We start from the raw sequence: 15,824 nt of genomic DNA, 5'->3' as shown, positions 1-15,824 counted from the left end.
CTGGACGGAATAATCCAAGAAGCAAGTTTCCTTGATGATGATGATCTCAAGTCAAGTTCTCCCAGTAGTGAACTTGCACCAGCAAGTGAATTCTCTGAGATCGCAGAATCTTCCCCAAGTGAATGCGAAGATGATGCGGAGGTAGATTTCTCTCAACCTTCCATTTATGACTTAAGTGACGAGGAAGACATAGAAGGCTTTGATCAGGACATGGATGCAATTGAAGAAGTCTGCAAGGAAGTGAAGAAATTCACAGAAGAGCACAAGGGAGTAGAACTCACAGAACCACTGGAAACACCTATCCCAAGGCCATTACCACCTAATACAAGCTTCAAGTGGGTACAATCCTTAACCTTTATCTTTACTTTTCTGCTTGAATATGGTTTGCTTGAAACAGATGGCTAGCTTAGAGCTCTCTGCGGCTTTAAGAGTAAGAGGGAAATGACTCGTGCTCAGAGCTGGTGCACAAGGTTCAATAAGGTTCCACGCTTCAACTTGAAGTGTGCGGATTGGCATCATGATCTATCGAATGGATCTCGGAAAACGCTTGGTCACCTTGGTGAAAATCTACTTTCTAAACCGCCTGGATAGAAAAATATAGATCAAGACGAAGGCGGATTTAAAAGCAAGGTTTGGGATCCTGGAATTCATTCTGACATTCGTCACCCCGGGAGCCTGAGAATATGTTTGAATCTGCTCAGATGCTTCACATGCCTAGTTTGGGACCCCGGAGGCTATTGGCATTCCAAGCATTGGTGGATATTTCTGGACGAATTTAAGCGCAAGCCGCCATAACAGGAAGCTCATCCAATGTCCAACTTAAGGACTTTAACTAAAAGTGCTAGGTGGGAGACAACCCACCATGGTATGGTCGTTTCTTTTTCGGTTTTATTTCGTGTTATTTATTTTTATTTTTTTTCCTTTTTCAATTGAACCTGAATATTATTCATTCACATTGCATACTGCATACTTGCATACCTTCATAAAAAAAAAGAGGGTGCGCGACGCGACCGCATCATTCATGCGATCGCGTCTGTTGCGAATAACAACCACCCACGCGTCCGCGTCATTCACGCGGCCGCGTGATCTGGAGATCAGCGTAAAGATCCAACGCCCAAAAAGTTGGGCTGGAATCGTGCGGCCATTGTGCGTTTTGCACAAAACGCCCACGCGATCGCGTCCCTGACGCGATCGCGTCACTTGCACACATCAAGCACACGAGACAGCGTGAGCGACACGATCGCGTCGCATGGATTACACAACACCCCAAAAGGAGACAGAGAGTTGCACTGAAACGACGCTGGAATCGTGCGTTTAGCACAATTTCCAGCGACGCGATCGCATGCCCCAGGCGATCGCGTCATTCACTCCTTTAGCCATTCCATGCGATCGCGCCACCCACGCGATCGCGTTGACCTCCATTTCACCCCAGCCACGCGACCGTGTGCCCCACGCGATCGCGTGGATTCAAATTAATAACCCCTAACCACGCGAAACCCTACCCATTTGCGCCGCCCCTAGCCCCCTCTCCTTCTTCTCTTCTCTCCACAACCACCACCCACAACTCCCAGCCACCACCCAGTAGGGGTGGCAACGGGGCGGGTAGGGGCGGGTTTTTGCTCTACTCGACCCCGCCCCGCCCTACAAAAAACCCGCATCAAACCCGCCCCGCCCTACCCGCGGGTTGTAAAATGTTAAACCCTAACCCGCCCCTGCGGGTACCCGCCCCGCCCCTACCCGCCCCTATAATTATTAAATCCAACAAATACAATTAAATTTTAAAAATTATATAACCACCATTTACATACATAATATAAATTAAAGTAAAAATTTATATATGATATAATATTATTAATCATTTTACTAATTATATTATATATACCGGGGCGGGTAAGGGCGGGTTCAACCTAAACCCGACCCCGTCCCGCCCCGCCCAAGAACCCGCCCCGTTAAAACCCGCCCCGGTGCGGGGGCGGGTAATTACCCGCCCCGAGCGGGTAGGGGCGGGGTGGGTACCCGCGGGTTCGGGTAGTGTTGTCACCCCTACCACCCTACGCCGCCGCCGCACTGCCAACCACCCCCCAGACCTAACCGTACCACCACCCCCTTCCCCATTCCCCCCTATTTCTTCTTCTTTCTTCCTCTTCCTCCCTCCACCGCCACTTCCCTCCTCCGTGACCACCACCCACCGCCGCTGCTCCGTCCCGGCCGCGCCATCCATCCGCCACCCACGCCCCCCTTCCCTCCCTTCCTCTTTCCCCCCATTACCTACCCGAAACCCTACCTCCGAACAGCCGCCACCGCCGCCGTGCCACCCTCAACTGCCGCGTCTGCCGCCACCACCGCCATCCCCCAGCCACCTCTCTACCCCACTCTTTTTTTTTCTACGCCTTCCAGGTTTCGCCAAACGCCACCCTTCTATCATTCGTAGTTAATTCCATATATTTCTGATTTTGTTCTTCATTAGGCTAGTTAGATATGCATGTTGTAGTGGATTTTAGGTTGTTAGGTAGCCTAGGATGTGGTTAGTGGATTTAGGCCTGATTAATTGCGCTGTTCTTGCTACTTGTTTTATTCAATTCGTAATTCTGCTGCTGTTGTGATGTTGTTACTGTTCATATGCTGTAATTTCTTGTTTCATGCTGCTTTTTACACTACTTTACTTGTTCTTATTCCTTATATGTAATTGCAGCTATATTTTCATTCATATGAACTATTCTAATTGCTATTTATTTTCTGGAAAAATCCAATTAGTCGGAATGCTGCCCAAATTTCTGTAAACTGTTTTGATTTTCATTCATGTTTTGGTTTTGGCATTTTTAACTCTGCTTTCCCCTACTTTTACCAAACCAATTCATGAATGCCAGGGCAAGCTTTCTTATTCTTTTTGATTTCCTGGTCCTTAATCTGCATTTTTGATGTTTAGATTCCAATTTTTGCTATTTCTATATCTATCTGAATCATCATCAACCTAATTTCCTTGTTTGGATATGAGTTACCTATAGCTTCTAATTGTGAATGCTTGTTACTTGGAATATGATCATTATGCCACTTACTTTAACCCACTTTTTACTAACTCACTAATTTTAACTTCCTAAGCTCTTTTTTAATTCTAACCAAACCTAACCTTTCCAAACATCTCTTCTGGTTTTTCACTTTCTTTTAACATTCTAACCAAGGCATGATGATACTTTTTCTATTTAACTTGAATGGAAGTACATTTTGGATTGTGACATTTTTCTTCTCAGTATTCTAACTCTTATACAATCCTTAATGCAAATTTACTTAACTCAATTTCCTCTTCTATTGATCCTTTGCCACTCTGTGTTTCTTTTGATTATTTGCCTATTTGTTTTCCTATTTTTTTTATATCCTGGTTTTCTGTTTTTCAGGATGTCAGACACCCAGAGAAAAGGAAAAGGAAAGGCTACCACTGGCAAATGGAAAAGAGGAGAATCCTCTATGTCCATACTGGACCTCATGCATGATGACTCCTGGCGGGAGAAACACTTTACCCCACAGGAGAAGGTTGACCAACTACTCCCTGCTACTGATCCCATTAAATTTGCAAACCGATACTGCGAGCTGAAGTATCCGGTGTTTGCAAACTCCAGGAACCTCTACCTGGAGAGGACTCTGAAGATCCCAGAAGAACTCCAGCAATACACCTCTGATCAGATCAAACAAAGAGGCCGATTCTTCCTGGAGAGAAACCTGACTGAGGTTAACGCATCTTGGGTAAGGGAATTCTACTGCAATTACTTCAAAACTTCCCTAGATGCAGTGAACCTAAGAGGGAAGCAGATTTTGGTTAATGAAGAAGCTATAGAGGATGTTCTGAAGCTTCTGCCTAAATCCGATCAGCCAGATGGTTATCAAAAAGTTGAGGAGGATATGCGCTTCATGAAATTTGACTGGGATGCAGTCAAGGCCAGGATAGCCCTTGACCCGACTGTCCCATGGGTCATGGGTCAGAACACCACCATGCCTAAGGGAATCAAGCGGGCATACTTGAACGATGAGGCTCGGCTATGGCATCAGATCCTAAGCAACTTTATTATGCCGAGTACTCACGAGACGGAGCTACCTGCCGTTATGATCACCCTCCTATAGTGTGTGATGGAGGATAAGGACCTGTACCTGCCACGCTTTATCCGGTACTATATGGCCAGGGTCCACGTCCGAGGCACTCTCCCCCTTCCTTATCTGATTACACAGCTAAGCCGTCGAGCTGACGTGCCCTAGGAGGATGCTGATGAGAAGCCACCTGCTGCAGAATACAAGAAAATTATCCCTCACAGCAGGAACTTTCTGGCTTCGGGCTACAGACCTCCATTCCTCACTCCTACTGATGAGACAGCCACATCATCTGCCGGCCCCTCTTCCTCCACAGCTACCCCCGCTACCACCACTGCACCTCCACCTGCCTCAGAGCCCGTCTATCACCTAGTGCACCGCCTGTTTCAGCAGCTCGACCAGATGGAGCGTCGCAACCGGCGCCGATATGAGAGATCTGAGCGTCGCAGCAAGCAACGCTATGAGCACCTGAAGCTGATGATACAGTCTGGCGATATCCCCTCCGAGCCTGACACACCATCAGAGCCTTCTGAGGAGGAGGCGGATGATCATGAGGCAGAGACTCATCCACAGAGTGAGGCTGCGTAGGCAGGCACAGAGCAGGCTGCATCACATCAGGAGGCTCTGCCTCAGATTTAGGCTACAGACCCAGAGATCCCTATCCAGTCAGCAACTCCTCTGCAGCAGGCAGATCCCCAGACCACCACCACAGACTCTTTTAACTTTATTTTGTTACTTTTTCTATATTTTTTTCTTTTATTTTTATTTTTATTTTCTCAGTACTTATACATTGCTATTTTCATGTATTTTGACTCTATTTCTACATGTTGCACCTTAGTTCATATTTTAGCTATTTAGTTTAGTTGCAATTCTAACTTATTAGTTATAGAAATTGTGGATTGATTAGTATAGTTTACCCTTTTTTTAGCATAAGATAACTTAGTTTAATTTGAAAATATAAAAAGGAAGTAAACTAGAGACTTGAACATAATAGAAACAACCCACACCTTGTATATATAGCATTCCATGTTAGTTAGTTAACAACATTTCATCAAGGAGAAACACAAACTTTAAAGCCACTCAAAATAAATTTTACATTGAGAATAATGGGAACTCTTGATTTTTACTTGCATGACATATATAACTGATATATGATTTCTGAGTTAGAGAACATACAGCCTGTAAGTTTTGAGCTTAATTGTATGGTTACATTCAAACCATAATTTTTATTCCTGTATGTTCCACCCTTCTTATTTATTCTGGTGTTCTTTACTTTGTTTTAATCTATATGTCTGATTATAGAATAGAAATACATACCAAGAGAGTGATTGAGGCCATTGTTGATTTTAGCTCACTTATCCCAAATTAGCCTACCTTTTACATCACCCTTGTTAGCCCCCTTGAACCTTTAAATCCCCTCTTATTCTACAAACCACATTACTAGCCTTAAGCAGAAAAATAAAATAAAAATCCCAAGTTGAATCCTTGGTTAGCTTAAGATAGAAATTGTGTAATTGTTTAAGTGTGGAAAACCTATTGGGAACATGGATGATAAGAACAAAGGGTAAAAAGTTGAAAAGAATAAAATAATTCAAAATAAAAAAATTTTTTGGGAAGCCTGCTCATGTGAAATCAAAATAATTGAATTACCATGTGCATATAAAAAAAATATATTTATTTTTCAGTATTTGAATAAAGGGGATACAAAAGAATTCTCCAAATGCAAAATAAAGCAATGCACATGGGACAAAATTAAAACTAATGCATGAGCATGTAACATCAAAAGTGGGAAAAGTATGGGAAAATAGGTAAAGAAGCTTTACTTTACAAAGTTATGTATGTTAGGTGAGATCTTAGACTAATCAAGGATTCGCTCAATTAGCTCACTTAGCCTTATACATATACCCTTACCTTTACCTTGGCCCCATTACAACCTTAATTAAAGATCTCATGATTTTTGGTATGTCTATATTCTATAATTATTGATTGGTTAGATGAAGAACAAAGTTATAGAAAGTAAGGATAAAAAGAAGAATAGAGTGATTAACCCAATAAACACTGAGTGACTAGAGAGTAAACACAAAATCCAGTGAGGGTTCAATAGCTCATTAACATATATCTCTGCTTGAATTATTAATTGTCTTGCAAGTTTATAAAATATTTTTCCTCATCTCAAATGTAAAAGTGCTTTACCATTATCTGAGGTCTGGCTATATATATGATTCCTTGAGAAATGTGAATTAATTCAACTACATGTGAGCTTTATATACAAGTGAATAAAAATAATTAGAATTGCATGATGCATTTAGGAAGTTGCATTTAGAATAGATTGCATTGCATGAGATTCCACCACTTCAACCTTACCTTACTCTTTATCTTGGATTTAGCATGAGGACATGCTATTGTTTAAGTGTGGGGAGGTTGATAAACCCATATTTTATGATATATTCTGTGCCTAATTTGAGTGATTTATTCAATCCTTCACCCGCTTATTCATATTAATTGCATGGTTTTACTTTCCCTTCCTTATTATGTGATGTATGTGAAAAACATGTTTCCTATGCTTTAAAAGCAATTATTTTATTTTCCCTTTATTACCATTCGATGCCGTGATTCGTGTGTTGAGTAATTTCAGATCTTCTAAGGCAGGAATGACTTAAAGGATGAAAAGGAAACATACAAAAATGGAAGGAAAGCACAAAACGGAGTTTTTGAAGAAATTGGCAACGACGCGATCGCATGGACGATGTGGCCGCATGCCAGCGCGAATTAACAGCGATGCGACCGCGTGATTGACGCGATCGCGCGCCTTAAGCGAAACACATATGACGCCGACGCATGACTGACGCGACCGCGTGACCCACGCGGCCGCGTGACAGAGGCCACACACCAGAAATTATAGAAAACGCTCACAGCGATTTCTGAAGCCCTTTTTGGCCCAAATCCAAGTCCAGAAGGCACAGATCAGAGGTTATGAAGTGGGGGAATGCATCCATTCAAGGGGAGTCTCCAATTAGTTACTATTCATGATTTAGATGTAGTTTTGAGGGAGAGGTTCTCTCTCTCTCTCTTTTAGGATTTAGATTTAGGATTTTAATCGCTTTCAGAATTATCTCTTTCTATCAGGTTCAACATTCCTTTTTATTTATCTTTTCAATTTAATTTATGAATTCTTCTATGTTACATATTACTCTTTTGAATTAATGTTATTTGAGGTATTTCAGTTTACAATTGTTTCTTTTATTTACATTACTGTTGCTCCCAATCTAAAGATATTTTTATTCCGGTGGATTTACTTTTTCTCTTTTGGTCTTGGTTAAGAAATCAGTAACTCAGGAGTTATCAAACTCAAATATGATTGATAATTGTTATCTTTGCTAATTGAATTGAACTTCAACAATCCCAATCTTTCCTTAGGGATTAACTAGGATTTGAGGATCTAACAAATTAGTCACTTGACTTTCCCTTGCTCTAGCAAAGGTTAACTAAGTGGAATTAAGGTTCAATTTTCATCATCATTGATAAGGATAACTAGGATATGACTTCTAATTTCTCATACCTTACCAAAAGTTTATTTTACAGTTATTCATTTACTTTACAGTCTTTTACTTATTTCAATTGCAATTTAAATCACTTGCTCCTCATCTTCAAAACCCCGATTTACAATCTCCATAACCGATAATAAGAACATACTTCCCTGCAGTTCCTTGAGAAGACGACCCGAGGTTTAAATACTTCGGTTATAAATTTATTTAGGGGTTTGTTACTTGTGACAACCAAAACGTTTGTACGAAGGGATTTCTGTTGGTTTAGAAACTATATCTACAACGCGACCATTTTTATAAATTCTTTACTAGCAAAAATCCTAACGTCACTGATCCTTCGGATTCAAGGATAATCATCCTGACCCCTGCATCCTGGCTTATACCCTTAGATCCTTCTCCTCAGTCTCCCTCCTCAGTAGAACCCGCTCCAAGAAACAGAAGCTAGATGAGGGGGATAGCATTTACTCTAGGAATCTTGATGCCTTGACTTGGGGTGAAGAGAACCTTCTCCCTCATCACCTTGTGAGTATGGATGACGTGGCCCTTTAGAATCACCTTCAAGTCTTAGCTTGGGGAAGGCTTTGCACGGTCGAAGTGTGTGCCACTATGGCCAAGGAGCTGAGGGGCACTCCTATACAGGCCACCACTAGTGCTCTGCTGATGTGGAGAAACTTAACGAGATTAAGAAAGAGCTGGAGCAAGAGAGGGAGACTTTGAAAACCGAGCTGGAGAGAGATCGGGAGAGGTCGGTGAAGTCGGAGGCTGCTACTACTTTGGCCGAGGAAAAAATGAGGAAGTCAGAGGAGAGCTATACCTTGGTCTTTGGGGAAAAGCTGGAACTTCAAGAGGAGTTGGAGAAGATGAAGGAGAGATGCGCCGAACTCCAGCAAGGCTTGTACTTGCTCTTCTATGACCTATGTTTGTTCTGGTATGAGCTTGCTTCGCTTCTGCTGAACGGGCTGGGAACCCGGATATACTACAAGTTTATGGGACATCAGGTCGAGATTTATGCTGGACATGTCGGAAGCTTTCCAGGCGAAGAGATCGGAGTTTTTGCTTAATAGGTGAATGAGCTATTCCTTTATGCTTCCTTTTAGGTTTTCCCCTATGCTCATTGTCTTGTCAAGATGGTTTCCAATTTGTACCTCTTTTATTTTTCCCTCAGGTTGGGGGCGCAATTCTTCACGAGTTCGGACCCTTCCTAACTCGATGGTGTTGACTTCTTTTCTTCCTGGATTGTCTTTCAAACTGAGGCTCTCATTGTAGAATTTTCGGGCCAACTTTGGGTCCCCCTTTACAGTTGCGATCCCTTTTGCTATAGGGAATTTTATGCAGAGATGAAGAGTAGAAACAACTGCTGCAAGTCGGTTCAAGGTGGTCCGGCCTATTAAGGCATTTTAAGCCGAGTTTACATCAACTACGATGTAGTCGATGCTTAGCGCCTTTGACATGGTACCTTTTCTGAAAGTGGTGTACAATGAGATGTAACCAATAGGTTAGATTGGGGTATCTCTCAGTCTGAAGAGGCTATCTGGGTATGCTTTTAGATCCTTTTCTTCTAACTTAAGCTTATCAAAAGCGGGTTTGAACAAAATATCAGTCGAGCAACCCTGATCTATCAAGGTTCTGTGGAGGTTAGCATTTGCCAAGATCATAGTTATCATCACAGGTCGTCGTGCCCAAGTAATATTCCTTGAGCATCTTCTTTAGTGAATTAGATAGTGGGCAAGTCTGTCAATTGACTGTCTTCTCCGACTTGATATACCTCCTTGAGGTGTCTCTTTTGTGAGGATTTTGATATTCCTCCTCCTGAAAACCCTCCATTGATCATGTGTATATGTCGTTCTGGGGTGTGAGGAGGGCGTTCTGGTCGTCCTCCTTTTTCATCTCGTCTTTTTTTCCTCGGGTCGTCCGATCTGTCGGCCAGGTATCTGTCAAGTCGACCTTCTCTGACCAGCTTTTCTATGACATTCTTTAAGTCATAACATTCATTGGTGGAATGTCCATAGAGCTTATGTTACTCGTAATATTCTATGCGACTTCCAACTTTTTTGTGTTAAATCGGATGAGGAGGTGGAAGCTTCTCTGTATGACATATTTTCTCTATACACGTCCACCAAGGAGACCCTTAAAGGAGTGTAGTTATTGTACTTTCTGGGCTTTTTTGTGTTCTGCTCCTCTCTCTTTTTGGGCTCCCTTTCCTTTTTCTGAGGGTATTAGGACAGGTTTGTCCGTGGAAAAGGTTCCCTAAGACGGGAATTTTTCTCCATGTTGATGTATTTTTCTGCTCTTTCTTGAACATTGTTAAAAAAAGTCATGTATTATTTGGATATTGACCAGGAGAATGGTCCCTCTCTAAGACCGTTGACTAAGCCCATGATCACGGCTTCAGTGGGTGAATTTTGAATTTTTAGGTAGGCCTTGTTAAACCTTTCCATATAGTCGCGAAGAGTCTCGTCGACTTCTTGCTTAACTCCCAACAAGCTCGGGGGCGTGCTTGGTTTTATCCTTTTGGATAGAGAATCTAGTTAAAAACTTTCTAGCAAGGTCGACGAAACTGGTTATTGATCAGGGTGGTAGGCTATCAAACCACTTCATGGCCGCCTTTGTTAGAGTAGTTGGGAAGACTTTATAATGGGCAACGTCGGAAGCGTCGGCCAGGTACATTCTCCTTTTGAAGTTACTGAGGTGGTGGCTTGGGTCGGATGTTCCGTCATAGAGATCCATATCAGGTGATTTGAAATTCCTGGGAACTTTATCCCTCATGATCCCTTCTGTGAACAGATCTTCTCCTCCCAAGGGGCTTTCATCACGATTCGCCCGGTCATTCCTATTTCGTAAATCAGCTTCCAGCTTTCGGAGCTTGTCTTCTAGCTCATTTCGTCGTCTCACCTTTCTTCGTAACTCCTGTTCTGCTTTTTGTTGTCGTTCAGTCTTGTGTTCGAGCTGTTCCAGTTGATCCCCCTGGCCATGAACCAGGTCCAGGATCTTGGTTGTATGAGGGCGGTCCTCATCCTCGAGATGATGGACTTTAGAATGGATCCTCCTTGGGTGAAGATTTTCCAAAGTCCCTTCCCCGTGAGGCCCATGAGGGTTTTGTAGTAGAGGCGAGAGTACGATGGCCTGGCCTTTTGGCTGAGCTTCTTGCTCAGATTCAGATGCTGTGTGGCCGTCCTTATGCTAGTGGTCCGCAATTGTCAATAGGCGAATTCCAAGTCCCCGGCAATGGCGCCAATATTCCAAAGGTTACCTAAAACATTGATTTGGGGCTGAACATGAGATACAGATCCCTTAGTATGGTAGCATCCGACCTCTTTAGTGCCGAGGTGCCGCCTGTCTGAGTTCCTCGTAAAGAGGTGAAGGGTGGTACCTGCAAGAGACTCTGATGCTTAAGTTTGCAAGGATTTTAGGAAGGTTTTTAGTAGATTAGAACGTGTCTATACCTGAGAGGTGTCAGTGTATTTATAGTAGAGTTGATAACCACCTTTGTTGGAGTAATTCCATCTTTCCTGATGGATAACTGTTCCCTTTATCTTAGGAGTTTGTTAAGACTTATCTTATTAGAGAAGATAAAATTTCCAGTCGAAATTCTCGGGGGCAGCTACCTATTTGGGCAGGATAGCCAAACTGCCTTTTACGGGTGTCCGACCTCTTTAAAGAGGTCGGGTATATAGAGAAGGCCACCTTTCCTGGTGGGTCTTTTATCTCTATTGGATATGACTTTTATTTATTGGGTTAAGGTATGAACAATTATTTTACATGCAAGTCTGGATAAATATGCTATATGTGGATCAATTTTTGTCACCAAAAATAATACTTTTATTTTCATGTTATTGTCCAATTAAAAGTTTTTTCTTCTTTATTTATTTTTGTTGACATGGTATGTAATATGAGTGTCCAGTTTTATTTAGATCTCTATGTTATTATCATTGACATTCAAGTATACTATTGTCATTTACATTCAAGTAATAAAAAAAAAATTATCATCTCACCACTTTAACTACTTAGCTTATACATATTATAGTAATGATACCATGATATATAAAATATGATAAATATTTTCAGTCAATTATTTTTCTATTAGCTATCATATTCTTTTTTTTTATTTGTTATTAATAAAATAATGTAAAATAAAGTGAAAGAACTTTTTAGTAATTCTTAATTTTTTAAAATGTTCATTGATTAAAAAAAATCTTTTTAAAAAATACGTAATTTTTTGACGTAATTCTTAATTCTTGATTCTTAATTTTTATTTGTATTTATTTTAGAAAAATTCATTATTAAATTCTTTTACTAAAAAAAAATTTACTCCCTCTTTAATTTTGTGTTAATACAATTTAATATATATGTGAATGGTCAAATATGTCAGATAAACATAAATTTTTGTTGTCTAAACTTACTATGTATTAAATAAAATAAAATGTTACTATTTATAGCATAATTAAATAAAAAATTTTCAATACTTTTAAAATAGAAGAAAATTAGAATTTTAAAATAAATATTTATTTATTTAATATATTAAGATAATCATTTTTTTATCAGATAATAAATTAAAGATTATAAACATTATTTTATAAAGATGAAGCTTGGCAAGGCATTGCTGGTGATTATTAACAAAATTAAAATTATTAATTATACTAGAAGAATATTTCAGTTAAACCATATTAAAGAGAATTTTTAAAAATTAGAATCTAAATTTATTAAATATTAATTGAGATTTACAGATAAATTTAGAAATTAAATTAAATATTAACTAAAAAACCCAGAAAATTTGTACTGAACAACTCCACTTGTCTAACTCCCCTTGTCTTTCTTTTACTTTTTCTTTCTTTGCATTTGTATTTATATTATATGACTTAATTTTAACAGATGACAAGAAGTACAATGCTACAAATAAATTTATACAATTAAATTAACAAATCATGAAACTTCGATAGGTAAAATTGTAACTAAAATTACATTTATATTTAATATTTGACTATTTGTTAAAAATATCATTAAATTAAAAACATTAATAAATATTAAAATAATATTATAATTTTAACAAATTTTTTTAAATATGCTTAAAGTTTTGTAACCATTGTAAAATTTACCTAATTAATATTACATTTACAAAGTCCAAACAAAGAGAACGAGAGAGACAAAATAACAAAAAAACAAATCTTATTTTTATACCTAGCAAAAATACATGATATGCAAGTGCGAATATGAAAAACTTATCATCACTCTGTGGTAGGAGTTGAGGAAGCGTTTGGCTCAATTCTTTTCAACTGAATCCCATGCTTGTGCGATTCATCGTCCTCGTAAGCATAAGCAAACCCACCATGTCGGGTCAGATCCATACCCGCGAGTTCATCCTCCGGTGAGATCCGAAGCAACTTCATCTTATTCAAAACAAAGAAAAGTGGACCCATTGTAGCACTCACCCAACCAGTAATAACCAGAATCTGAATCACATGCGCCGCCAGCAGTTTTCCGCCACCACCCATCAACAGCCCGTGCCCCCGACCCGACCCGTAGACCTGTTTCACATACTCCTTCTTCGCAAAGAGAGCGGTGAAAATCACACCCCACGCGCCGCAGCCGCCATGAAGCTGAGCGGCCTCCAACGGGTCGTCATATTTGACTTTTTCAGCCAATTTATTGCAGCCAATCAAAACCAAGGAGGCAAAAAAGCCGCACACAATTGCAGCCCAAGGCTCCACGACAGAGCATCCGGCCGTGATCGCTGCGAACCCGCCTAGCAACCCGTTACAAACATCAGTCACGTTCCAGTGACCAGACAATATCCTTTTCCCAAAAAGTGTTGTTAGGGCGGCCGTACAACCGGCTAAGGTTGTAGTTACTGCGGTCCTACCAACAGCACTCCATTGACCATAATAATTGCCAGATTCGTCGTAGTAAACTAGAATCTTGTTAAAAGAGCCTGGGTTAAATCCATACCAACCAAACCAGAGCATGAAAGTACCAAGTACCACCAATGATGCACTGTGCCCACGTAAAGCCACCGCTCGGCCGGTGTGATCGAAACGGCCTATTCTGGGCCCCTCAATTAAGGCACCCCATAAACCGGCAATCCCACCGACCATGTGAACGACTCCGGAGCCCGCAAAATCGATGACTCCAGATCCGAAGAGGAGGTTCCCTGTGTTGAAGGCACTGGCCCACCCATCGGTGGACCAGATCCAATGCGACACAACGGGGTAGACGAAGCCAGTGAGGAAGGATGAGTAGATGAGGTAAGCGACGAACTGCGTCCGCTCCGCGATAGAGCCGCTGGTGATGCCAGCGGCGGCGATGGCGAAGGCCCACTGGTAGAGGAAGTTGCTGTAGTCAAAATCCTGAGCTTCTGAAGGAACTTGCTTGAGGCCGAAGAAGTGGCGGCCGATGAAGCCATTGGAGGGGACGCCGAAAGCAAAGGCAAAACCGAATAGGTAGTAGAAGAGGCCGCCGGCGGCGGCGTCGAGGACGTTGGTAAGCATGATGTTCATGGTGTTCTTGGCGCGGACGGAGCCGGCGCAGAGCATGGCGAAGCCGAGCTGCATGGAGAAGACGAGATAGGCTGAGAAGAGGAGGTAGGTGCTGTCCACTGCGTGCTTGGTGTCTTTGTACTGCATACTCACGGCGGTGAACTGATCGCAGATGAGACTTGCAGCGGCTGCAGCGTTGGTGGCGTTGGGGCCGAAGTATTGTGCCAGTTGCGCCGCTGAGCATGACGGCTGAGCCATGGTTCTGTTTCGTTGTGTTTGTGAGTTTTGACTGTTTTTAAAAGATTTTTAATTGACGATTTGAAGAATCAAAGGAGAGAAGAAATCGAGTGATTTTCGCTGAGGATGAACGGGGATTCCGTGTGTGTGCTTATGAGTGGTTAGTAGTTGCCATATATAAGGCGAAAGTGGGAAATGGGAGGGTGAAGACTTTGACCAGTGAGAGAGAGAAGGAAAGAAGACTTTTCCACAATTTCACATTTTCCGTTTATTTCACCTTTTTCTTTTCCATTATCTTTTAGGCCACCCATTTCTTACTCCCACTTTATATGAGAGTATGATTAATCATCACTAAAATATTTACAAAATAAATCTTGTTTTTTATTTTTGAAAGAATAAATAATTACATATTTGTTTTTCTAATTTTTTTTGTTTTACTCCTCTCTCTTTTTCTTATCAATATTGTTCTTTGTTTTTCTCCTTCGCGGTAGCTCGCTCTCAGATCTTTTCTTTACACCATGCTTATTCTCTGATCCTCTCCATCTGCGCGGTTGTTCGTTCTCTCATGCACTGTGCTTGTTTTCTGATTTTCGACACCGAAACACGCTGCCGCCGCTGTTACTAAATTCGGATCCACCACTTCATTGTTTTTTGTCGCCTCTCTATTCCTCTTCTTCACTAGTGACTCTGATCTCTGTCCTTCTTCCTCTGCCTCTACCTCTGCGATCTACTCCTTAAAATTCTATTTTATTTTATTTTACTTTATTTCTTTTTCTATGAAAATTTTATGTGAATTTGAATGCTCTTTGTTTGCCAGAATATGCCTTCTGAGAAGTGTGCAAATGTTAGTTAGAATAGATGCTGCATTGGTCTCATGATTATCTTCTGTATGCATGGTTTGCATGGTTGTTTCTTTGAGAGAGTTTGAGAGCTTAGCAAAAAAAGTGTATATTAGACAATGATGTAAGATTGGTTACAAATATGGAATTGTGCATTTTTCAGTTATGGATTGGTACATTTGAGGATGACCAGATCTTCAGCAAAAATGTTCAAGTGCTTATGATTATATAGTTTTTTATTAATTAATAGTTTCAAGTGTTGTTTTCTAAGACATCAAGCACAACCTTCAACGTCTTAACTTGTTCTTCACTGCACAATTATGCTTGCCTCGAAAGCGGGGCCTAAGTGTTATTTTTTCCTTGAAAGAGAAATCACCATTTGATATTTTGATTCCATTCTTTTTCTTAGAAGCTCTTTATGAGCATAGCCTTCTAAGTCATAAATATAAATACGGCTGGGATATCCTCACATTAATATCAAAGAATCTGAAGTGAACATTATCATTGTTCAAGATTGCAAGAAAATCTTTGGAATATTGAGAAAGACTTAAATTTATAAGAACTCGATTGGAGTTCTGAATAATGAAACATTAATCTATTGTAACATGTGAATATAAATGATTTTAGTTAAATGATTGCTGCTTATATATAACAGT

At 40.7% G+C, this 15,824-nt stretch overlaps 1 protein-coding gene across 1 annotated transcript; it reads right to left on the bottom strand.

Annotated features, from left to right (window-relative positions):
- Positions 1-12,768: 12,768 nt before the first annotated feature.
- On the bottom strand, positions 12,769-14,746 carry LOC107625336 (ammonium transporter 1 member 1). Its single transcript, XM_016327959.3, has one exon. The coding sequence runs from the start codon at positions 14,348-14,350 to the stop codon at positions 12,845-12,847; it is 1,506 nt and encodes a 501-aa protein (XP_016183445.1). The 5' UTR covers positions 14,351-14,746; the 3' UTR covers positions 12,769-12,844.
- Between the last annotated feature and the right edge of the window lie 1,078 nt (positions 14,747-15,824).

The sequence above is a fragment of the Arachis ipaensis genome, chromosome B2 (genome assembly GCF_059453495.1).
Source record: "Arachis ipaensis isolate K30076 ecotype BB chromosome B2, ASM5945349v1, whole genome shotgun sequence".
NCBI classification, from domain to species: Eukaryota; Viridiplantae; Streptophyta; class Magnoliopsida; order Fabales; family Fabaceae; genus Arachis; species Arachis ipaensis.
This window is presented reverse-complemented; position numbering and strand designations above follow the sequence as displayed.